Consider the following 26,734-nt stretch of genomic DNA (forward strand, 5'->3'; position numbering starts at 1 on the left):
AGGTTCATGGATCAAAGGTCAAACTCATGGGAACGTCTGTCTGGTTTCCTGTGATCACGACCTGCAGGTTATCATGCTGTGTTCTGTGTGTGTGTGTGTGTGTGTGTGTGTGTGTGTGTGTGTGTGTGTGTGTGTGTGCCAGTGTGCATCAGTTACAGGTTATCGTGCTGTAAGCTCTGCGAAGCCAAGTATCACTATCATCCTCACATGTGCTTTGACCTGGGAGTGAAAAGATGAACAAGTTTGGGTCCCTGGCGTCCAGTAATCTCTACATGCTTTTGTCAGTGTAATTCACTACTCATGTATTTTCAATATATTTTGGTAAATATCCAAAGTGTTTTGTCATTTTATGAGAAGGAAAAGACTGTACAGTCACTTAAGGGATTACAAGAATGCAAAGTGAACTACTGTGTCCAAATGACTAAAATAAACCTAACCTCAGTGGCCTGCTTTTTCTCATAGGACAAAAATTCACAAAATGCAAAAGCTTTGCCCAGGAATGTACACTTACTTCATTTTTCTCATAAAACTCATATCTTATCTGTCCTACATAAATCAACTTATATCAGTCAAGACAAACAAGTCTGAGAGGTTTTGCGCTCTTGAATACATACTTTTTGAGTAGTGTGAGGTACATTTAGCCAGCATACAGTTGTCAAACAGTACCATATCACAGAAATAATCCCAAAAATTACCAAAGAAATATAAGATGCTTGTCTTTACATCCAAAAAGTATTGATGCAGTGATTCCCCTATAATTGTACAAAGGTCTTCTTTCTTGATGCCAAAAATGACGGCAAATGACCTTTCCTTGTGATCACTTCATAAATGTATACCAAGCACACAAAAAGCAAATATAAACTCCCCATGCGCCTCGTCATGATCAGATTATTTTCAGTGCATGCACCAGGCCTGAAAAAAATTCCAAGGGAGAACTGTGATATATTCCGGGTGCAAATGGTGATAAAATGTGAAAAATGTCATCCAAAAAATCAGCAGCAGCAGCAGGAATTAAAGATGATTTAATTCTTAAATAGACCATCAGACAAACTGCAATGACCAGTCAGGAGAAAGGTTGTGAGAGCCAAAAGGTTTTGTGCAAAAACTCTCAGTTTGAAGTTGTGAAGTAGAGTGGGATCATGGGAGTTGTTGTCTTCATTGTTAAACAGCCACCTTTGCCAGAGAAAATCTATTTGACATGACTCAGGCAGAAATCATGATCATGTGCAAGTTCATATTTAAGTTTTATTCATGTTTCGTTTAGTCACGTTCGCCAACTTCCTTCCTCACTCTCTGGGGTATTCAACATAACATGTGTTTTCCCAAACATATAGCAACAGGGGCCAGTAGGAAACATACCATTACTGGGAATGAATTTTTCCAAGTTTGACTATTGTTGGAAAGATTTGGGATGATGTAAGTATAAAACTTAACAAACTATATAACATATGTCTAGCAATTGTAGACATTTTAATGTGGAAATGTTACATGTTATAGCTTTAAAGACAACTCTTATTTAAGACCCTCTGGATCTAATTTTCTTCAGTCTAATAGTATAGTTTGGGTTCATCACCAACTTGACATGGTTTTGTAGTCTTGGTAATATTTCAAAGGTTCCAATGAACATATCTGGGCATTTCTTCCTATGATTGACTGTTTCTAGACTTACACGAAAAGAAAACAGCAGAGCAGCTTCACATACCTCATTCCTTCTTATATTTTACATGTAAAATACCATTCCTTGTTTGAGAGAGTTGAACTGAGCATGAACGAACACATGGCAATTATTTACAAAGGAATGAGAGGCAGAGGAAGACGGAGAGAGCGAAAGGCCTCCGTTGACCAACGGGTAGACGTGTGTGAGGATAAAGTGAGAGACAGAGTGTGTAAGGGTGAAAGATGTGTCCATGTGAGTGTGTGTACCAGGAGGGTGGGGTTGGGTGCAGCAGAGATAGATGAAGACAGTGTGACGAGAGGGAGTGAAAGTGTTATCAAGCTACCAAAGCATTTGGCTGAGAAACGAGGCGTGGAGGGGAAAAAGAAAAGAAAAGGCGGGCGGAGGGTCACGGGGGTCACAAAGTAGAATCTGTGCTGGAGAAGACACAGACACCAACCTTTTAACCCCTGTGATAATGATAATAAGACCCTGACATTCGCTCCTGTGTGTGCACCAACGGAAAGAGAGCTGCAGTCCAAAAAGAGATATCCACCATTTGAAATAATTGACCCCTGCTCCCAGAAAATAACTGCTGCTACAACAAGTAAAGCGCACAATCGGCTACTATTACACTTATGAGTCATTTTAAGACTTTCGCTTATGGTTTTTAAGAGAAGAATCCTTCGTGCACTTTCAAATAATAATGAAGAGTTTATTCTACTTGGAACCTTTGAAATATCACCAGACCACAAGTCCATGGGCACTATATTTTTAAAATTTGGAAAATTATCCCGATTAGTCAGAATCACAATGACGTCCAGCAGAAATGGTTTGGACACTGAAAAGAACTAATCTCACTGGGCCAGTGCCTCAAAATCCAGAGGTTTGATATATTTTTGTGAGGAAAACATGGAAAAAACATGAAAAATCCCCTCTTCATTTTGGAAAGTATCCACGGATTAGATGCTTCTTCAGGTCTAAAAATCAGCTAATCATCGCTTCTTGACATTTCAGGCCAACTCTGACTCCTTGAATTACCAAACGACCATATCCATGACTTCATTATTCATGTGTTGACATGCACGAATGTCCTCGCCCAAGGAGAAGACTGCATAAGCTCCATGTTTTTCACATTGTGACGCCATAAATCACGCAGACTCAGCACCCCGACCTCTCACCCCTAAACTTTCACCCTGACAGGCACAACATCAGAGAACCTGTCAGCTAACCATTTTAAAAAGCATTTCATCACTATCTCTGAAGTAAATCAGGAGTAAGGAGGAATCAGAGTGTCTCTTTAATGCTTTCCACCAAAACAGAGAAAATGTACCTTTTTTCTTAGATTTACAGTGTGATTTTCAGTGTAAATGAAAATTGAGATGCAGGGATGATGATTTCCACTAATCCTGAATCATATCTGTCAAAAAAATCTCAACATGATTTTTTTAATCACATTGTGCAGCCCTACTGTAAAGGAAGGGATCTCTGTCTGTATGTATTTTGTCCTTTGTATATCTTGAGAACCATTTATCTGATATATTTCACACTTGGCACGTCTACTGCCAGTGATCCAAGGAAGTGCGCTGTCAAATTTGGCTCAATTCGGACACGTAACAGCGCTCTGTGCAGCAGCAGGGGCAGGGCTTCACGTCTCAGTCAAGCACGTCTTCACCCACGTTCACAGTGTGTTACAGGCCATGAAGGAATTTCTGCTTGTCTGTATGTATGGATATTAGGACACGTGTATGACTGCCCTTTATCCAGTTAATGTCACACTTGGCAGATGCATTGCTGAGGACCCAAAGGAAGTAAAGTTTGTCAAAAGTGTCTGTACATCAATACTTTTTCAATACCACGTCTACTATAACAATACTAACATTCAATAGTATCGAAAGTACCAAAGATATAAAGACCTCATTTCAGGAATCAAATGAGGTATCGAGTAGTGATTTTGAAATTTCTGGTATTGTGACAACTCTTCCAGGGAGTGCAGTGTTGATCAGACGAGTGGTAAGCAGTAAGATCTGCTCTGAACAGCCATGCATCGAACGACTGAACAAAAGCATATTTTCAAATAGATAAATGAAAGTTTCTTACCCCCTCTCACCTTCCCCGACCTGACATCTGACCCTCCCTGACACACCACATTAAAGAGCCTTTTAACACTAAAGCAGCCCATCATCGCCAACTTTCACTGCTGGATGTGTGACCTCCATTCACAAAGACGCACATGTCGCTGCCACTCAGTGTCTCCTCTGTCCACTGTCAGATGAGTTTGCCGTCACCTGAATTGACTTAAGTCCCTCTCTGTATGTCTCTGTCACACGTCTGTGACAACATCTCCCTCTTGCTCTTGTAAAACTCTAGACATCTACATTGTCTCCTATGGATCTAGACAAAGCTCATCACCTATGAGACTGCTGAAGTACATTATGGAAAGACAGTGGCAAATTAAAAAGCTTGCTGTGCTTAAATATGAGGCTAATAAACTGATGTTATATGAGAAACAAAACAGATGTATGAGTGAGGAAATTCTCAGCTCCATCAAGTCCATCATGAATTCCACACCATTAAGACAGCCAGTTCCCAAGTTTTGAAATGCTGTTCTCATCAGTTGAAGATCTCTAATATGGCAACTAGAAGGTATGTTACATCATCTGAAAGCCTCAGCTGTAAAATACGGTGATGTTTTTTTAGGAGCTAGCGTCTGGCAATATGCAGTGTATTGCTCTGTGCAGCAGAAACATGGAAGCACATCTTCCTACAGAGCTGTCTTCCTGTCATCCCTCCAACACAGACTCATAAACATGCAGGTGTGTGTGTGGGAAGTGTTGTGTTGTGCACTGACACCTTGATTCTATTGACTGGAGCCTTAGTGTGAGCTGACAGAGACACACACACACACACTAAACAAGGCAATACTCATGAGAGATTCCAAGGATGTGTGTGAAGTGGATGGATTTGGGTATCATCCAGGTACGTTCTTTGTGTGACTGTGGTACAGAATGGACGACAGCAAGTCAAAGATGTGTATATGTTTGACGAAATGGAAAATCAGCCTTAGTAAGTCAAATATTTGCATGTGTTCGAGTTTGTATTTGCAGCCACGCATGAATGCCTATTTCGGGATGTTAAGGTGTGTGTATTTTTGTAGCCTGGTGGGTTTCTACATGCCAAAAGACTTCAAAGGGATAGTTCAGATTATTTGATGTGGGTTGGAATGAGGTACTTATCTATAGTCAGCGTATTGCCTACAGTAGATGTTGGTTGGCACGCCCCCCAGTTTCGAGAAACAGAGAGGAGTACCAGCATGGGAGCTCAGCAATGAACCACTCTGGACAGGGTCAGAGGCAAAATGTGTTTTTACTTAAAAAAGTAAAACAACTACCACTAAAGAAAATCAACATCAGTTTACACTATATTTGGGAAATTTGCTGTCAGACAGCATTTTCTGTCCAGAAACCGCCATTATATTAACCAAATATCGCTTCCTCCAAACCAACTAAACTCCATTCGAAAAATCACTAATTTTACCTCACAAAACAGAGGAGGTGCTGGTCTACCGCTGCCTTGATCTTTTAGTTTGTTTCTATTATTGTGTGACTTCTGTGTTTTATGAGGTTAGTTCAGATTCACATAATGACACAAACAAGCTAACAGATCAAGGCAGCAGCAGGCCAGCAACTCCTGTGTTCTGTTAGGCAAAATTACTGATTTTACATATGGAGTTTGGTTGTTTTAGAGAGAGCAATATTTGACTTATATAATAACAGATTCCCATTGGAAAAGGCTGTCTGACATCAAAGTAAAGCAGTGGAAATATTCTAAAACTATTGATAAGTACCTCAGACAACCCCACATTAAATAATCTGAAATATATTTTTATGTTTGTATAATTTGTTAAGCTTGCAACACTTGTTTTTTCTCACTCACACAACAGGTAGCCAGATACTCACAGTCTCTCCAGCAGTCTGAGGTCTTGAAAGGCTCCTCTCTCCACAACGCTGATTTGGTTGTCCTCCAGATGACTGTTGCAATGAGAATGAAGACACAGAGAAAACAGCAACAGTTGTGGTTACTATTAAAATTGAACCAAAGCATTCCTGTAGAAATACTATGTGGCAAGGGAGAAACAGCAGTGTCAAAGGAGGTGATAAGAATCGTCAGTAACATTACACAGTTGCAGTAGTCATTTTTTAAAAATGTCTTAATTTAAATGTCAAACTGGGGGACAAGCATGTAGCCTGGGAATACCTCTCCACAGCCAGCTTTCCAGGCTGACCTGGAGCTTCAAGCCAAAGGAAAAATCACCAGATAAATCTGATTTTCTGGACAGTGCAAACAGCTGCTTGCCAGATCTTAATAGAGAGATTTCAAACATCGAGAAAGACACTTTGCACTTTTTAAAAATTACTGGTATAAACAAGCAATCAGTTCACTGATCAAATAAATTTGGCATGAAGCAGAAGTTTAACAGGTTTAAGACATGCAGAATTTTACAAATGTCACAATCTAAAGAGCCAAAACAAACAATTAACAACCCATCCCTTTTCAACGCCTCAGTGGAGACCTTCTCCACTTCTCGGCTGTCTTTCCAGTGGCACTCCCACTGTACTGCATATTCCTCTTCTTCGCTCCCCTGCTCTGTGTGTTGTCATGTTTTTGGGACGATTTAAGGTTTTCCAGATGGGACAGAGTAAAGGAGAGAGAGAACATCTCCACAGATATGTGTGTTTATATTTTCTGTCTGAGGACGTTAGGAGTGACATCTCGAGAGAGAGAGAGAGAGAGAGAGAGAGAGAGGAGGGGAGGGGGGCGATCGAAGGAAAAAAGGGGCTGATGTGAGAGGCAAAGGAGGAGAGGAGGAGAGGAGGGAGGAAGAAACAGGAGACGAAAGAAAGGAGGAGGAAGAGAGAAAGAGAGGAAACAGATGAAGACACCCAGAATGATAAGAGTGATTGAGTGAGAGATATTTTGTTAATAATGATATATCAAAAGAGACAATGTCTGGCCTGCCATGTGGACTTTGAATTGTTTTGGCCTGACCTTCCTTTATATATTCTTTCAAAGAAAATGTGTAGACATGCAGCTGAACTGCAGCCATTAATCCATTATCTGTTTTAACCAACTCTTCACACAAACCCACACACATACACACAGGCAATCTGTTGGACTGAAACATGCACTTGGCAAAAAAACTAAATTCATAGGACATCGTGGACATGCACAGAAAGAAAACAATGTTTAAACAATGTGTACACATGCATAGATACATGCACACTTACATTCTAACCTGATTTCCTAACAGGGTTTTTTTTATTTCAAAAACTTTAAAAATTGGCATTTACACCTTATTTTGACAAATTAAAAACAGATGAAATGAAAACAATGTCTAATGTTTATAGCCTATAAAGTTTAGTTTTCTTTATTATTTAAAGGTACTCTGGTACACAATAAGAAGCTCGTTAGCATATTCCCTCCATTTTTCTCTTCAGTTAAGTCTGTATCATGAGTTTGTATTTCTGAGCTGCATTCTTTGTATATTCTTACAGCAGGAACAATGACAGCTTTAGGGTGCTTCATTCCAGGAGAGAATTAGTTAAAACCAATCATATATTCTTAAAAACAGTATGAGCGCTCAGTAGCTCAGTTGGTAGGGAGAAGCTGAGCCCTCAGCAGAGGCTTGGGTTTGATTACACATGCGTCCCTTTGCTGCGTGTCTCTAAAAAACTTTTAAGATTCAGCTTAAACATCCAGCATGCTTAAAGCTGCAATAGGTCACATTTCTGCATTAAAATGTGTGAAGGCAGTGCCCACAGCCACACAAAGAACGCTGAATGGTTCACACACTTACCTTCATCATTATGTCACATGTTCAGTTACTTTCATTTGTAGACACTTAAATTACAACACATCATCAGACAGTACACTGTTTTCTAGATGAAGTACACACATTTTGTTTACACTGTTTTGCCATGTTAGTTAAGCTAGTTGCTTTTGTAAGTTATATTAATTCATTTGTCTTTGTCTTTGGGTTACCTGACTACCAAGTTTACCTTCCTGGTCTGAGTCTTGCAAAGGCTGGGGTTGAGGGCGGAGCCAAGGACCATACCAAGTGCTCTAACATCATGGGGGACTAGGGTTAGTTTTATTTAGCCAGTATACAAATTATCACCTCTCATCTCAAGTTTGTTAGATGAGTTAATGCCTTGTTAGCCTTATTTTTCAGTAAAGTTATAGTTAGTTGACCTAATTTCAAGGCTCAACAACTATAATTTAGTTGTCTTCAGTTTTTTTGCTCAATAGCAGTGGTTGTTGTTTAACAGTGAATATAACTACCATGATCCCATGTTACCTTACTTTATCAAATTCCGCCTTTTATTATTGTTTTAATGTGCCTATAGCGATATATAATATAACTGACCTACTGTGTGTTTCAAACAGACAAAAACACACACAAATGCACACATTCACTCCAGAAAAGTAATGACAGTTGGAGAGAAAAAAGTCTGAACTCTCAGCTAACAGAAACAAACACTCTGACAGGCACAAATACATACTGTACAGAAGACGGACGGGCATACACACCCAGCACTAATGAGCGATGTCAGACATGTTGAGAGTAAACATAGGTACAGAGTTATGCACTGGTAGCTAGAATACCCAAACACGCACGTAAACATGTGCACAGTCCTGACTCCAGCCCATCAGTCATGATTTACAGTCCAGCCAGCATTAAAAGCCTACATGTTTATTCTAGTCACACCGCATTTTCTTCATCTTGATATAAAAGCATATCTCGTAAACTCCGGAGTGGGCTATCAAGACATAACTTTGAGTAACTATCAGAGTTTATTTGTCCAAATGAGGGATCAACCGCATGCTGATTTATTGAATGAAGTTTAGAAAGACAGGGGGTCCGAAGCCAAACACATGGTGCACGGAGTCAATGCTGGCATATTGTTCAGATGAGGTATTGTTTTTATATTCGTCTGTATCAGGCATTACTCATCGACAGGGGGATGGAGAAAAGAGAGAAAACATGTATTGATATCATGTGTGTGGGGCCTGGTGTGTCTAATAACTCTTTCATTCAACCATATTAGAACGTCTTAGCAACCATTATAAAAAGCACAATGATGTCACGCTACCTTATGGCACACTCAGAGCACTTGGCCTGTGCTGACAATAAGGAAATACTTCAGGGGATATTAACTTCACTTGTTGTTTACACACAATGGGTGAAACCACATTAATTTTCCAGGGCCAAATGTTCAATATCAAGCACAAGTTTTCACCTACATCTAAATTTGTTTGGAATTACTCAATTTCACCACAATCTGGAAGAAATCTTGTGATGTAAAGCTGCCAAAGTGTTACGCTAAGTGTTGCGTATTCAGTATGCATGCAGAGACAAGCTGGGTCTGTGATTGTGGCAAAATGGTTTGACCGCCCAGAATAAAGAATACTCAGACTGCTGGACTGGATTAGATGGTTTTGGATGAACACTAAATTCTGTTTAAAGTTTAATCAGATTACAGCAGGCAGTCTGGATAAGATGTTTTAATGAGGTCAGATACTAAGTTTAAAGATGTAATATATCAACAATTTAGTCCAATTAACATATTTTTATTTCTTGTATTCTGTAATTATTGAGGTCCACAGTGTAGGGCTGCCCTGCTACTACGGTCTAGCCAAGATGAAAGACCTGGAAAATTCTGATGCAGTACAATACGGTCAAAATTTTTGTTTTTGAGTATTTCTGAGTTTGGGTGAAATTATTTATTGGTTCTTTGGTAAAGAAAGAATGTAGTACAAAGGCTGTACTAGGTGCTTACTGTTGTTCTCACATGGCCAGCAAATAAGAATAAAATGAATGAAGAAAACTTTCTAAACGATTCAAAAATTCTGTATTTTGTTGTCCATTGTGTAATGATTCATTGAAAGAATATAATGATTTGATCACAAGTTGTGCTGTGGTCGTCATGTCCTCCAGGCTAAAGAGAAAAATTACCATTCAGATTGTTTCCAGCACTAACTTTAAAAGCCAGCATCTGTGATGGTATGGGGATGTGTTAGTCTCCATGGCATCATGGGTGTCACCCAATTAACGCTGAGAGGTACGTAAAGGGTTTTGGGGCAACATATGCTGCCATCCAGGTGATGTCTTTTTCGGAGACGTCCCTGCTTAATTCAGCAAGACAATGCCAAGATACATTCTGCACATGTTACAACAGCGTGGCTTCTTAGTAAAAGAGTTCAGGTACTAGACTGACTTGCCTGCAGTCCAGATCTGTCTCTTATTGAAAATGTGTGGTACTTTATGAAGAGCAAAATGCAATGGAGACCCAGGACTGTTCAGCACCTGAAGTCCTATAAGAAGCAATTTCACTTTCAAAACTTAGTTTCTTCAGTTCCCAACACTTACTGAGTGTTGTTAAAAGAAAAGGTGATATATCACAGTCTGCGTTTTGTGGAACTGGGGTTGTACAACCAGATCATTTAGCACCTGACATGCAGCCGATATGACATAGTGGTGTTAAATATAAATTATAAGTCAGTTTGGTAGAGGTGTTTAACAGAGGTCAGATCATATGTAATGAGTCAAGTATTTTCACAAGACTAATTATCAATAATTACCAGTCTATATATAAGCAGGGGCAGTGAGAAACACTTTAGTTTCTGTAGCTATTAGCTTTCCTGAGGAAGAATGTTAGAAGCTTTAAACTGCATGCAAAGTTTTCCCATGGGACATACATAAGGCTTAAGTGAGCAGGAATCCCAGAACTAGGGATCTGTGTGTGTGTGTGTGTGTGTGTGTGTGTGTGTGTGTGTGTGTGTGTGTGTTTGTGTGTGTGTGTGTGTGTGTGTGTGTAGGTCTGGTAAGTAACAGTAATACCTATTTGACTACAGATAAGGGTAAAGACTACACTCTGTGTGACCACGTACGCTTTTGTTCATCCCTTGGTATCATTTGCAATTGTGTGTGTGTGTGTGTGTGTGCACGTGCACGTACGTGAATCTGAGTGTGTACTTTCTCAGACTATCTACTCTTTCCCAAGCCATCTCCTCCCCATTTCGTTAAGAGATTTAGAGTGGGGAAATGTCACAGCAGTTTATCACCAACCACATGAAACAAGCTGCTGGTCCACCACACGCAAACACACACACTCTCTCACCCACTCACACACACACACACAGCCTTTTTCCTTGGTCCCTCTCACCCTGTCTAAAGTGCACATGATGCACACAAATAAAGCTCTTTCTCTATTTATTTCTCTTCCCATATAAGACAATATAAAACCTGAAACATTATCTGACATAAGAAAAAAATCCCCCATGGTCCTCACAAGTATGGTTATAGTTAAACAAATGCACTTAAGGATGCAAACACACACACATGCATAAACATAATTTCCACTCCTCTGCGTAGTTTGTGCTGGGAGTGTATTTTTATCTGCCGGTCTGGTTAAAACAGAGTGAGGAGGAAAGCTGCATGCAGCCAACAGTGATTATAGTTATTATAGGCCTAACACACATGCACAAACACACAGACACACACACATTTGAGCCACTTGAGGCAGAGGAGTGAGAGAGCCCTTAAAGTCAATTAGGACAGCTGAGAGGAGACAAGGAGTCACACTCTACTGAGTGCAGACGTTTAGATATGACAAGTCAGACAAGCAAAAGAAACATCAGTAACAACTTCATTCTGTCAATGGATTTTTCTAGCATAAAGGAAGAAAATTGAATATTTGAGGCCTGCGCTTTGGAAAAAATGACTATTTGAGATATTTTCTGACAACTACATGTTTAGTCTGTACTCAATAAATTGCCTGAGGAAATAATTTTGCCTTGAAATGGACCAGTGACCAGTCCAGCTCAGCTGCTTCTAAGACCAGGTGCCACTCAACATACTTAAATACTTAAATACAGAGTACTGAATGACGCTTTTTTCAATGCTAGTTTTAAACAAAATAAAATCATTTTAACAAAAAGGTATAGGTAGAGTGTGCATTCCATGTACTGAGGCTATTTGTGCTTTGCAGTGGCCGCCGGACTTCCACCTGCATCCCATTTACTGCATGTCAACCCCCCCCCCCTTTTCTGTCATATCTTCAGCTGTCACCATCAGAATAAAGACAAAGGCCAAAAAAAGTATTACACTATATACAGATATAAATAACTGTCAAAAGGAACACAATAACAACCAGTAGTTTGCCTAATCCAAGAAGTCTGGCTCTGAAAACACCGTCTCAACTTATGTATTTCTCTACTTTTATCAGTTGGTCTGTAAGCAACATGTCAGAAAAGTTCTCTGCCTCAGCTCAAGATCATCCATCCTTGTGGTGATGAGGAGGGGATACACCAGGGACGGTTTGGTGAATAGACTCCAAAGTAAACTAACAGTAAGCTGCACTGGCTAGCTAACACACAGCACAAAGTTCGCATTATTGCAGACAAGTAGCTGGCAGTAAAAAAAACTAAATAAATAAAAACAATAATCCCTGTCTCTGGGCGTAACATTATTGTAGTTTCTCCTGCATGTCTCTGTGACATGTAACGTTAGACAGCCAGTCGCAGCATTATTAGATGATGGTACAAGCATGCTTAATCGCTCACTGATGCCGATGTGCTTTATTCCTTAGGAATCGAAATTTGGTACTGAATGACAAGACATTTTTCAATACTCAATGGGATTGAAGCAATTTGGTCAGTGCCACAAAAGTAGCAAAGTTTGGTACCCAGCCCTCGCTGTTTCATCCTCCTTTTGAGGCTCCTAAACAAAACAATTACCGAACAGATGGTATATCAGAATGGCTGGAATTAAAAGTTCAGGCTGAACACATACTGTGCTTTAAGAGGGGTCTCTTTGTTTGCACAGGAGAAACATTTAGGCTCCAGTGAACATAAAACACTTCAATGATCATATTGATATGTGAGTATCGTTCCAGGATAGACTTGAAAAAATGTGAACATATCCTTTAAGCGTTTTGTCATCTGATCCAGTAAACACCTACTTATTCAATTCATGATACTTTATCCATATTCTGAGCATTCTGTTCTTGTAAAAAAGGTAAACGGTAGTTTGTAAACGCACCAGTAACATAGTTGATTGTTGAGGCTCATTCTCAGCACGTAATAGACCAACGTTTTGGCTTGATAAAACTCACCCACACAAAGAACAATAATTAGAAAATCAGAAGACACGGGCGGAGGGTAGGGTCTCTGTGGATGAAGGTGCCGCTACACACTTCTGGTGGGTCATGGTTGATGATTGAGGGGTATTATTTTAGTGTATACATGGCAAAATCCTGCACAGTTTGCCTCTACATTTCATTTCATGTTGGCAAATCATTGTAAAACTGCAAAGCAATGATTTTATTTTTTGAGAAATATAATGTATTCATGTTGTGATTTAGTAGTTGAAATATATGTCCGCAATTCTATTCAAACCTCTTTTGTGTATCATTCATCTCAAAAATCTGTTGCTTATTTCAAAGGCATTCTGGTATATCTTAATGTCCCAATATTGCAAAACTTTGACAGGTCAGCATTCCTTGACTGTTGTTCAGAAGGACAAAGGATGCAATACTGAATTCCGACTCACATTATCTTTTCTTTCTGTTTCAAATGAACAATGACTCATAATTTCTTGCAAACAGGAATTGCAACATTTTTTCATCTTTTTAATCTCTGCGTCACACCCGCAGCAGTTTAACATCTTGTTGCCGTGCAGCTTGTTTAACAAACGGGACTCTTGCTGCTCTTGCTGCTTGTTACTGGCATGTCAGCTCACAATTAGTCTATTATTTAACCTCGTAAATATTCTGTAATTACGAAATTCGACTCCTTGGATAAGACACTTGCATTCTCTCCTGCACTGAAATCCCTCATTAGGATGGGAAACTCTATTTTATAGAGACTTGTTTCCCCTATAGCCATATGCAGGCCTATTAGGTAAATATAGCATTTGCCTAATTGTTCCAGCATGGCAGTTTTTTGTTAATGGGATTCCTTGTAAAGAAGCGAATACAGGTCACAGCGAGGAAAAAGAAAGAGGTCATAATAGACTTGTTGGTACATGGTAGATTTAACATCAAGTCCTCATGCCTAAAAGACGAAATAGGTCATTAACAGCACCAGAAAAATAAATTACTCACTGCCAGTTACGTAGCTGAGGTATGATTAAGTTTACACAACTAAATCTATTAGTCCGAGGTACGGGAAAGATCACACATCTGAGGCACATATGAGTGATTTAGACAATTTCTAAAATTACCCAATTTTCTTGTATTTCCACTATCTTATATTTGGAACACAAACTTTACAGAGAAACTCACAACAGAAGTTTAGAACCAGAATACAACAATGTTTTTGCAAGAGGCCCATCGTCTTTGGACGTGAACCTGAGTGACCTAACTACGCCTGAGACATTTCAGCATCACCACAAAATGTTGAAAGACACAAGGAAAGAAACAAACTTACAGAATCCTGAGGTTCTTGATGCCAGAGAAGTCGACTTTAGTGATTCTGGTGATGTTGTTTCTGTTCAGGTCCCTACAGAGAGAAACACAGGAGTTACAATTCTGATTCATCAAATCTGTTCGTTCATAAGATTATGATGAATTAACAGTATTCACTTAATATAATACATTTTTTCTTGTGTGCAGATGACTTCATTATACACTCAAAAAGTTCCAAAGGGTTCCACAAGGGTTCTTTGTGAAGGGTTTAGGTTCTACCCAGAACAATGTGCTTTTGAAGAACCCATTTTTGAAGAGAAGGTTTGTCAAGGCCTCTTTGTAAGAGTAAGGGTAAGAACACTTTATGGAGGAAAGACTTTGTTATTGGGTCTTTATACTGTAAACTAAAAGGGTTCTGAGTAGAACCCCCGGATGGGTCCTAGATAAAACCCTTGGAATATAAACTATACTCAGTAGAACCCTCTTTCTGAGTTCTAGATAAAACCCAAGCAATATGGAATTGTTCTTGGTAGAACTCCCTGGGTGGGTTCTTGTTAACACTCTTTGAAGGTGGAAGTATTTTGGATAGAATGCCCAGAGGGTTCTGGGTAACTCATTACACCATAGAAGGGTTCTCCTTTAAAACCTCTGATAGTAAGTTCTGGATGAAACCTTTTTCAGATGGTTCTGCTTCTTCTGGTTTATGTTGAAAGGGTGTAAAAATTCTTCAAAAGCAAGTGAACTTCAGTGAGGAATCACTGAGTGTGTGTGTACGTGTGTTCTCACTGAGTCAAATTAGTGAAAGTGGCAGCAGGACAGAGCGTGAGAATGCCCCACAGCATATGAGCCCACACACACACACACACACACACACACACACACACACACACACACACACAAGCATACAAACACAAACAAACAGAAACCAAAACACACAAACACTCCTACCGTACAGGAACCAGGAAAATTAAGCACACACACTAACCCCCCCCCCCCCACACACACACACACACACACACACACACACATACACACTCCTGCTGTTGCGAATTATTGAGAAGCAAATTTTCCAGCAAAAAAAAAGAAAGTGGGATGAAATTATTTTCTCTTTCCATCATCAGAGTTTAAAAGCTTATCGTGTTTCCTGGCTGTCATTCAATCTGTTTTAACTATGGCTGCACAATGTATGCACACTGCAATATGAACTGACTTGCCGAGTGTGTGTGTGTGTGTGTGTACAGACTGGTTCCCTTTACACGGGTATGCTGTTTATTGAAACGCTGTCGTACTGGAGGAATTAGAGCAAGGGAAAAAAAACACACATAAGAGAGCACAGACAAACAACACACACAATTTTCTCTCTTATTTCACACACACACACACTTTGTAAGCTTTCACTTGCCCTCTCTCACTCACACACACTCACACATACACATAAACAAAGTCTGGTTTTGCCAAGACGGCCTGCGTGTGTGTTTTTCATAATACACCTAAACATTTATAAATCTGATTTAAGACCATATTAGGTTTCAAAAGGCTTCCCCAAGCAGCCATGGCAAGGACCGCTAATAAGAGCCATACCCCGGCCTGAGACAGGGAGGGCTGGTGTGAGCGAGGGCAGCATTTCCCAAAGACCAAAATGTGGTCCAGGGTCCGCAACGGGGCCTAGCAAGGGCTCCTGGGTAATGAATAGTTTCAATATCTCATCTGATACAGCGGGAGATCACATAAAATGACTGGTGATCAAAGGCTCCCACCCACTACAGTACAGACAGTGATCTAAAGCATAAGAAACAACAAATAAGTTCTCAGAATGAGGTCCCGGTCAAGTGAGGTTTGTATCTGAGGATCCTTCTTTGATATGGAGAAGAGAAGAGAAGAGAAGAGAAGAGAAGAGAAGAGAAGAGAAGAGAAGAGAAGAGAAGAGAAGAGAAGAGAAGAGAAGATCTCTTCTTACAAAATTACTACTAACTATTGTTTTGTTAGTACAAGTACTTCTACATATTACTGTGTGCATTGTCAAAGGGATAACTCATAGTGACTAACCCACAAGGAATTAACACCAGACTCAGAAGTGGCTCTCAGCTCTACACAGCATTTTTCAGCTTGGACTTTCAAACACAATTTTGTAATGCCGCGCTTTTGACAAGACAACTGCAGCGAATGGCAAGCAACCTCAATATATAAATAAACCCACTGAACACCGTTAGTGATTTGCTGATGAACATAGTGAAGCATTTAACACCTAAAAGAGTCAGACACTTCCCTCAGGAGTTGGTGGTGACCAAAACACAGCTAAAAGGAGGAACAACCAGTGTTTTTTCTTCTTTACATGAGCCGGGCCCATCTTGTTTTACACACTACAGTGTGTGTTGAATGAATAAAACGATGGTTCAAAAAATAACAGTTCAAGATCAGTGATAGATCAATAACGTCTGTCTGTGACCTGATTTCAAACCAGGAAATTTTGCCGTGTTTTATGCTGTTTTAGTGTTCACTGAAGATTAAACTCAGCATTGGTATGTTGTGGCTAATGTGGCTACTACCAAAGGCTGCAAATAATTTGTACTATATTTTCTAATACTGAGGGTCGGTCAAGTGAAAATGTGTGAACGTTAAGTCTCATTTGAAGACAGGGTTTCTGCTGGTTGTGTGGCCAGGCAACTGTTTTCTAAAACATTCACCCTAACAACTTTATAAGGTGATGATGTCTCAGGCTTGTGTTTCCATTTTTGGTGCTGCAAAAAGTGGTAAAGAATCTCACGATGATACAGCCAAACAACATTCAGTTTTTACAAGAAAATATGATTTAATTTTTAAATTTGAAGTTTTACAATCTTGATGACAGGGGTTTCTTGTTTTGAGACCAGCTGGGAAGTTCTGTTACATGTCATTCTCCATTTCCTGTCAAAAATCTAATAAAGCATAAAATGCCAAACTATTTTTTTTTAAGTTTTGCAATCTGCCAATAACCTGACAGATTCTGAAATGACTGAAACATAAACAATAAAAACAAATCTGATTGAATTTCAAAGACATTTTCCGAGGTTTGGTACTATAATCATAGATAAACCTGCATCATTAAGTGATATGAAAAAATATAACAAAAAAAGAAAGGAAATTCATGATGAACTGAGCCTCATCCATCTTGCCAGAACCTTCAAGAGACCAGATAAAGGTTCTGACAGCGAGCCACTTCACCATCATCCAGACTGGATGCTGCTGCTTCTTGTCACAGGCTTTCAGCGTGTGTGTAACTGCCAGTTTCTTGGAAAGCACGGCAGCTTGATAAGCCTTCTTGGACGTGGTGAAAAACTCAATACAGCATTGATTTATCATTTTCAGCTTGAGGAAGGAGCTGCTTCCATGATGAAAGAAACACATTTTTTCTTCTTGATTTGTAATTTTAGGTATCCACTCACTTCTGAGTGACTGTGGCAGAATCCAGTCTGAGAACTTCTGTTCTGCTTCACCTCCATCCACCTTCTCCTCCCTGTCTTAACCCTCTGCTCCCAATCTCTCCGTAACTTGTCACATTTGGCTACAGTCTTTCAGTTTTTCTTTCTTCCCTCCCTCCTTTCCTACATCTATCCCAAATTGCTCCTTTCCCAAGCCACTACTCTTTAATGCCAATCTGTCCGTTCTTCACAGCCAGCTTCACCCCCGTTTTCCCAGACGTCCTCTCCAGTTTTTCTTTTTCTCTCTAATCTCCCCTTTTTAGTGTCTCCCGCTCTCTCAATCTCCCTTGTCTTATCTTTCACTGTTTCACAGTTGACTAAACACTTTTTCTTCGCCTTCCTCTGTTTTTCTCTTTCACCCTAATCTCTCCTCTTTTATCTCAATCTTTCACTCTTTTACAGTTGGCTACATTTTTCCTACGCTTCTCTTTTTTTCTCTGCCGTCTGCCCTAATCTCTCCATCCTTATCTCCATCTTTCTCTTGTTCACAGTGGAAACTTGTGCTCTCACCAGGGAAACCGCTTCTGGAGACAAACAAACAGTGGGGACACAGGGCCAGGTGGAGAGCGATGGCATTACCCTTATCCAACATCTCCGCCAGAGAAGTGAGAAAGTCAAGGCCAGTGCCAGAGTAAAATGAGATGTGGTGTGAAATTAAATGATAAAATTGGCAAATAAAAAGCACCAATCAACAGTAATGTATTCAGAATTTAAAAAAAAAAAAGTGTAGTATGATTTCTAGTCATGCAAATAATCATTAATTCATGATTTACTCTCTCAGACAATCTGGGAAGCCATCGGCTATCGTCTGATGATGATGTAGCCCCTGGGGGCAGATATCCATCCATGAGAATTGAATTGGAGGCTAATCTTTATAAATGCAGATTATTTTCAAAAAAGCTGAAGAAAAAATAAACCCTTTTCAGATGATAGCTGATGGGTTCCAAGATTGTATTTTGGTATTTTGGCGTTCCACAGGACTGTTTACATTGTATAATTTACATATACTGGATTTGTTTTTCTGTGCATGCAACTTTTATCTTCTGTTCATCCTGAGAGAGGGATCTCTCCGAAAGGTTTGTTCGATTTTACCTGTTAAAAGGTTTGTTTTGGGCAGAGCTTTTCCTAACCCGAATTGAGGATCTATGGACAGGGTGTCGAACACTGGGCAGACTATAAAGCCCCAGAGGCAAATTGTTATCTGTGATTTTGGGCTATAAAACTTGAATTACAGCATAACTTTCGGTCAGACACTTGCATTAAGGTATTGACCATTCAGTAAATGGCTATATAGTTGATTTGTTGAAAATGGCTGTGCTCCTTGAGGGAGGTCTAAGAGCAACAAGATGGAGAAGTCTACCCTCCTAATTTACCTGCAAAAACCTCAAAGAAAAACCAAAACCTTAGCACATAAGGAGCAGGACTTGGGGTGGACAGAAATGCATCTGCAACCGATGTTGGTATGAGATCAATAGGGCCGACCTGAATGCTTTGAAGCTTCTACCATTTCCATGATAATTGATGTTCACATCAGTATTAAAACGCTTTGTTTTTTGACGGCGACGTTACATCAGCTGCAATGAAAAAGAGGCAAAACACTTGATAAAGAGTGAGAAATGGAGCTCCTCAATGGCAATTAATTAGTCTCGAAATCTGCGCATATAAAAAGCAGGTGCTTGCATGTGATCACAAGGAAGTACTTCTGCTTCGTGTGCACAAATGTTCCCCCAGAGCTATTTATGACTAATTCTCACTGAAGCTACAAAAATGATATTGGGGATAGAAGTGGAAAGCACCAATTTATGATCTCCGAGCTTTACACCTGCTTGAAGATTACTCATCAGCTGGAACAGCCTCCACCACTTCTACAGGAGTTAATACATCCACTCTTACTACCTTATGAGTGTGCTGTGCATTAATGTAAGGACTCAGATAATCCCATGCAGTGAGGCCTCTGTCTCACACAGAAATTCTGGGGAGGCTTGAGAAAAGTTGTTTGAAAGGGGGCCTTACACTTCAAACTAGTATAACGGTGCTGTACAGAACATTTTGCACCCATGATTAAAAACTCTCAGGCAGTAAAAGGGGCTGCTGAGGATCTGAATGACTTCAAGCTAGCGAGGCGGCCATTTTTATGCACCTGGTCTGTTGGAGTGTGGGTGTCCGCCCCACCCAACCAGCCATAAAGATTAACTCAGCTTTAAATTTAACTGACCAGCTGGCAGACAGACAACTAACGAGAGGCTTTAGCACAAAAGCTCTAACCACTATTTGTTTCCATTACAGGCAGAGATGAGGAGCGCATGTGTGCGTGTGTTTGCGACGACGGGATAAGACAAGAATGCAAACAGCAGGTGTGTGGGGAATTAATACACCATGCAACACACACACATGAGGCAGACACATACACACACGCACACACACACAAAGGAACAGACCAAGTCTTCGCCCAGACCACTGAAACCAGTGAACCTTACGGTTTGGCACACTGGTTGACTTTACACACACACACAGGTTCAACGTGTGTGGGGCTGATTCATTTACAGCACAGCTTTATTGGTTGGCTACACCACAGAGATGGAGAAAAAACAGAGAAATAACTATGAGAGAGGAATGTTAAACAAATGACAGATCAGGTGACAAAGAGTCTCGGGAGCTCAGTGGAATGAGAAGCTGGACTGACCACCGCTGTGGTGAACTGTGAAAATTAAAGGAGAAATCTGTAATATATTTACTTTAATACATCATAAAGTGACCATGATGTGTCATCAGAAATCAGGGGAATGCATGTTAAGTTGAACTCCCTTCTGTGAAAACAACACTACAGCAGCAGTGTCCCCCTTTGAAATTTCTATTTCGGGATAGAACAACTCTTTATAGTTCGCCTGAGTTGAAATTATCGCCGAATGTTCACCACATCAGTAAGTGAGTGGTAAGAAATCATTACTAGTTCTGTAGAAGATGTAGATGTTTATAACGGTTAAATTAAGTAATATGTTAATGGGGTTTGGTAGGCAGGGAAACAAAATGATTCAACCATAGACCTGTTTCATATACAAACTATGGCTCCAACTCACTAGTTGCACTGCTATACTCACTTATATCTCTTTTAACAGAATACATGAGTTAAAATGTTTGACTCTTTGGGTTGCGGGCCAGTGAGCTGTCTTACTCTCCTTGTCCTCCTATCTCAATCTGTCCTGTTTTTGTTTTCTTGACCTTTACCCTCTTTTTTGCACAAGAATGAGGAATAATGACTAACTGCTGCAAACAGTTTCCTCTCTCTGTTCTGTCTCTGTCTATCTGTCTCCAACACTCTGACATTTCCTTGTTCTTGTACTTTTTCTCCCACTTTATCAGGCGCTGCATCCTTATCTCTCCATCCCTCCATCCTTTCCCTTTCATCCTTTGTTGTTCTCCGTCCAACGCTTCGTTTCCGAATGCGTTCGCTTCCTGTCCTAATCTCCTGTTATTTTCCACAAATCTCTTGTAGCACTTCACTTTCTCATTCCTCCTTTCTTGCTCTCCATCCCTCTCTTTCTCTCTGTCTAAGATAGGTATGCTCAATTTCGCTCTCTAAATCTCCCAGTTACGTAAGGAATCCTAATTGCCTTCTTCCTTTTCCTGCGAGCTCCACGCTCACTCTCCAGTGCGTCTGTCACCAGAGGCAGGGGACAGGCGTCAAGCTGCTTCAGAATTAGCCCTCATTACAGCTGCAGTCCATCCACTTCAAATCTTTGGATGTGACAGCAACACCTGCTCAGACATTTATGTTCTAATATCTAACTGTAACCTCACTTGATATGAAGTTTGAAAGGCAGGGGCAGCATAACGTTATATTGAAATTATTTTATTAAGCGTTGACGCCTGGTCCTCGGACATTACTGTCTTTCAGAGATGGCAGCAAGCTCAGTTTTAAACACTAAATAACGTTCCAAAGTTAAGCTAGATTTTGGCATGGCTATTTTCAAAGGCGTACCTCAACCGCTCGCCCCAAGATATCTGAATGAAAATGAGCTTCTGTGGATACCCAAGAGTCCCCCCTTTACAGACATGTCCACTTTATGCTAATTTCATGCAGTAAACCCACAGAGTTTTTTGCATGCAGTATAAATGTTATTTTCACCTTTTCTATTTGAATTTTCCTGCATACAAGGGTCCCTAAACAGTATTGAATTTGCATAAATTAGGTATTACTGGAAATCTGACACTTTTGTATATTCAGTGATCTAAATTGTATTCCTTTATCTGTGATCATTTTTACCAGTTAGATGGTTGGTTAGATGGTATCAACCCAAAAACTACTGCAACAACTAATGAGACAAACAGAGCATGGGAATCACTATCATATATGTCCATCACAATGTTGTTGTGCTAAGAGCTTAACACCAGCAAAAGATCAACATGAAGTTGCAATAGGAAACACAATATGGTAATTAAACTAGTCCACATGTAAAAAGAGTGAAATATATAAGTTAGCCCAACAGCAATTAACAGTAATGTTGCATGTTATATTAGCAACACACGCTTCAGTAGTATAATCAGTTAGTATAATTGTTAGCTTGGTTAGTAACAAACTGATTGCAAAAAAAAACCCAAAACAGAATTAATAAATCACAAATCAATAACCAACAACAAACATTTTCTACAGATAGGAAACTTATACATTGCAGTTTACATATTTAGGTAACAAACTTAGGATGAAGAAGTTATGTTTACAAGAAGAAAGCTTGATTCAATCAAGAAGAAAATTCAATTTCTTGTCCTTAGTTACTGTATATGCGATTATATGTCACATAAATTCTAAAATCCAAAGATGTAATCATGGAAAACATTCAAAAGAACGACATGTTCAGTCCCTGTCTCTGTTTGCAGACCATGTATTGTCTACAAGAGTCTACAAGTTTTGGAAAACTTGGGGGTTTCTGTCGAACGTCTGGTCTCCTGTGCAGTCGTTCACTGCTGTTTTGAATCTCTGTCACGGTGATGGTAATAGGTAGTGAACTCTCTCCTGTTACCGAGCGGCTCTCTGGGATACGCAGCTATCATCACCAGGAAGTTTTGGGCACTCACATCATACAAACACTGACGCAGCAGAAGGCATGTGAACAAGCAAGTTGGTATCCTTAAATTTCATATTTTTCAGCCCAAACATAAATAAATAAAATGATTCAGTGTGTCAGCACCAGAGTTATGTAAGGCAGTGTGGCAAAAGCTTTGCAACATCGTTTAGACAGTCAGACAGCGAGACTGTGGAACATTTCAATGAAAAATACTATTTACAATTTCTGCCATGTACAAATGAGAGCATGTGAGAAAAGACACATGCTAACATCTGGGAGGGATATTTATATGGCTCATATCAAACAACTGGAGGTCTTATGCTTAAACTAGATATATTTCTCTATATGTATTTCTCACAGTATCTTTCATTGACTCCTTGTTTCTTCTTTATTTTCCCCAGCATTTCTTATTTCTTCTGCTTCCAACATTAGATCATATGCCACCTTTCACTCCCTTTATTTGTCCCAGTGATGGATACAATTGCAAGAGCCATCATATAAAGACACATAACTCAAATTAAACATGATCCTTCTCAAAGTCTTTTTGATTAGTCGATTCATCTACTGACTTATTTAACAATCTGATTAAACTCAGCAGCTCCTGTGATTAAATAAATTTGAAATAAAAGCAACCAAATTATTCAAGCCTGGCTTCCTACATATGTGTATAAAGAAGCCTGCAGTACATTCACAGCCATCAAATTCAACCACAGTAGAATTTACACTGCAAAAACAAACATTTGCTCACACCTCTGAGGCAAATCTGCCAAGAAGACAAAGGATTGCCTGGTGTGATGAGTTTACAGCCACAACAACACAACACTGATCCTACTGTTGAAGATTGTTTCTGGTGTAGGCTCCGAATGCTTCTCAGAAACATTCTGACACTTGACATTTAACATTTTATCCGGCCAGAGTTCCCCACCACACACTTGTCACAATGGATAAGAAATCTTGGCTTGTTCAAGACACTCACAACGTCTAGAATGCTAACAATGCTAAGGGGAACCAAACAAAAGGTTGGAGAAGTTCTTTCCCAAAAAAAGAGAGGAAAGAGAGACACTGATGATAAAGGAGGCATCCGTCAGTGAAATATTTTCCCTACAGCAGACTGAAGGATGTTCACTTTCACTCCATAAAGGGGAATCCTGTCTGAATGATGTGCAATACAGCTCCCTCCGTCTCATCTGCACTTCACTTCTTGAACTTCTTGCTCAAGCTATTTTGATTTTGATCTCTATTTAGTATTTCTCTCATTCTTTCTAGCTTCCTACATGACTATTGTTTTTGTTTTTCTGTCTTCTGTCCATCTTTTAGCTTTAATCCAGTGTCATTCATCTCCTCTATTTTTGTCCAGCTCATGTCTGTCTTTTATGCTAAAATCCCAGACTGATCAGATTTTGTTGAAATCTGGGGGAGTAATGTGTCTCCTTCTCTGTGTTTCATCATATATTGCTTTGTTTTATGTCTGTCACAATGTACTCCTCTCTCTCTCTCTCTCTCTCTCTCTCTCTCTCTCTCTCTCTCTCTCTCTCGTGGTCTCTATTCAATGTTAATGCCACTCAACCTCAGGAAACTCATAGTTTGGTGTCGCTGCTAACCACGCAGGCTTGACCACATTAGGGAGTCGCCTGCAAGCATCTTTTTCTTTGAGAGCCACGAGCCAAAGGGGCTGTAAAGCAGCGCTGTATTTGGTTAGCTCTTTTCTTTGCTGGAGTTTATAGGGCTGCATTGCTTTTGTCTAGATTTACTACTGCTGTACTGTAAGTGAATAGGGCAGGAGCAGGGGTGAGGTGGGGGTGGAGGGGTAATTTGGCCGCTGAGAGGCCACTTGACAAGAACAAGGACTGCTGCTTCCTCAACGGAGGCCAACACAGAAAAAAAAAAGAGAGTGAGTGAACGAGAGGATAAGAGAACGAGAGAGGTTGAGATGAATGAGAGAAAGTGAGTGATGGAGACGAAGCTTGGGGGAGACAGAGAGATGGAGACACTCATGCACAGAGACGGAGGAAAGGAGGAACACACACATGCACAGAGACGGAGGGATGGAGGCACATGCACACTCAGTGCAGTGACCAGTTTCTCCATCAGCTTCCAGGCTAACATAAACAGTCTGTCACTTTCAGCTTAGCTGAACATCACACTGAAAAGGGAAAATTATGGTGTAAGTCACACTCTCAAACTGTACATGCACACAAATAAACACAAACACACACATATTTAGTGGAGGGACACACAGAGACACACACTGAGAGAAGAAAGTCCCTGCTGCTGAAGGGATTTAATGTGTTGCTTTGGTGACAGTGGCCTAACAAAACAGTGGCATAGCTTGTTAACATCAAACGACTCCAAGCATACTGCACACACTCACACACACAAACCCAGGCTGGAGTTATAGTATGACACACGCTCTGAAGTCCTCCAGGCTGAGGACTTCTGTTCAGCAGAAAGTCACAGAAGGTCATTCGTGACTTCGGGTAGTTTCTATGTGACACGGTCTCTCTCGGTCTCGTTATATGTCAGAGTTTCCAACGGCAACCAATTGCATGGTTAATCCGGTGAAAGCTTGAGAGTGCACTGTGTGAGTGTGTGCGTGTGTGTTTGTGCCTAATGATGAGTGTATACTGCATGTGTGTGGCTGCGTGCATAAACTCTCCTGTGTGCTTCCATCTAAGTGTATGTATTTCAATTTGTAACATAAATGTACTTTTTTTTCATGTGTCTATGCACACTCTCAGGAATAAAGGTTCCACAAAGGTTCTTCCTGAAGGGCTCAGGTTCTACCCAGTTGCTTCTAAAGAACTATTTTTTGAGGAAAGGGTTTGTCAAGAGCTCATTTTAGACAAAGGGTTCTATGAAGAACTTTCAGAAGCTGCTTTAAGAACCATTTTTGGAATAGAGTTCTTCAAGGATGGTTGAAATCCTCGAAGAACTCTTTTGTCAAGGGTTCTGTTTAATATGAAAGGGTTCTTGGTTGAACCCCCTTTGTAGGTTCTAGATAAAACTCTTGGACTATGAAGGGTTCTCAGTAGAACAACCTGGGTGAGTTCTATATGAATTTCTAGATGGTTCTCAGTAGGATCCATGTGAGTGGGTTCTAGATAAAATATTTGCATATAAAAGGGTTCTCAGTAGAACCCTCTGGGTGGGCTCTAGATGGAAAGATTGTGGCTGTCCAGAGAGGATTCTGAATGGAACCATTGCAACATAAAATGATTAATTTATTTCTAAAGAACCATTTTTTGAAGAAAAGGTGAGTCAAGGGTTCTTTTTACTATAATATTCAAGGTTGAACCCCCTGGATGGGTTCTAGATAAAACTCTTGGAATATGAAAGGGTTCCCTTTCCTTTCCCTTAGAAGGTGTGATGATTCTGGCTGGAAGCCCCAGAGAGGGTTCAGAATGGATCCATTGCCTCATGTTCTGGGTGAAACCTTTCACAGACAGTTCTTGGAATAACCTTTATGTTGGGTTCTAGGTAGAAGGCTTCCAAATGAAACCTTTCTACCAGGAACCCAAAAGGTTTCTCCTATAGGGACAGGCCAAAAAAACCTTTTATGGTTCTAGTGGGCATCTTTATTTCTAAGAGTGCATGTATCTGTGGGGTTTTGTGAGGACTCATTTTTAGACCTTGAGACTGAGAATATTTTTGGAGACTGAGGACATTTTGGCGAGTCCTCCTCACTACTTCAAAGGGTTGTTTGAGGATGAAAAGAAAATCTAGTTTCATAGAACCTGGGTCTTATTTTAGTAGTTTTGGCCATCAAACCATCATTCCTATCCATAATAATATCACAGTTAATTGCTGAGATCTAAAAGCACAGGACCACAAGCTGTCAGACAATCATACAGGTTTGTTTTAAACTCACCCTCGGGTTAGAAAAACTTACTTTGAAAAGAAAATTAAGCCAAACTGTGAAATAATCACCCAAATTGTTCTCTGCAAACATCCATCACAGTTAAGGGGACTCCTTTGTGGTCAAACTTTGACCTTCCATACTTGCAGTAGTTGTGTGCACACACAATTTTTCTGTGTGCTTACTGTGTTGGCTTGTTTAATGCCTGTCTGATCATCTAACACCTTATTTCT

At 40.0% G+C, this 26,734-nt stretch overlaps 1 protein-coding gene across 1 annotated transcript in view; it reads right to left on the reverse strand.

The window, feature by feature from the left end:
- The window catches only part of slit3 (slit homolog 3 (Drosophila)), a 361,584-nt gene that overhangs the window by 323,619 nt on the left and 11,231 nt on the right, over positions 1–26,734 (reverse strand). Inside the window, exons 2-3 of the mRNA XM_084719660.1 lie at positions 14,147–14,218; positions 5,614–5,685 (exon numbers count right to left, since the gene is read on the reverse strand). Coding sequence (XP_084575786.1) covers positions 5,614–5,685; positions 14,147–14,218 — 144 coding nt within the window. The remainder of the gene's footprint in view (positions 1–5,613; positions 5,686–14,146; positions 14,219–26,734) is intronic.

Source organism: Lutjanus erythropterus, chromosome 5, assembly GCF_056507025.1.
Source record: "Lutjanus erythropterus isolate fLutEry1 chromosome 5, fLutEry1.hap2, whole genome shotgun sequence".
NCBI classification, from domain to species: Eukaryota; Metazoa; Chordata; class Actinopteri; order Lutjaniformes; family Lutjanidae; genus Lutjanus; species Lutjanus erythropterus.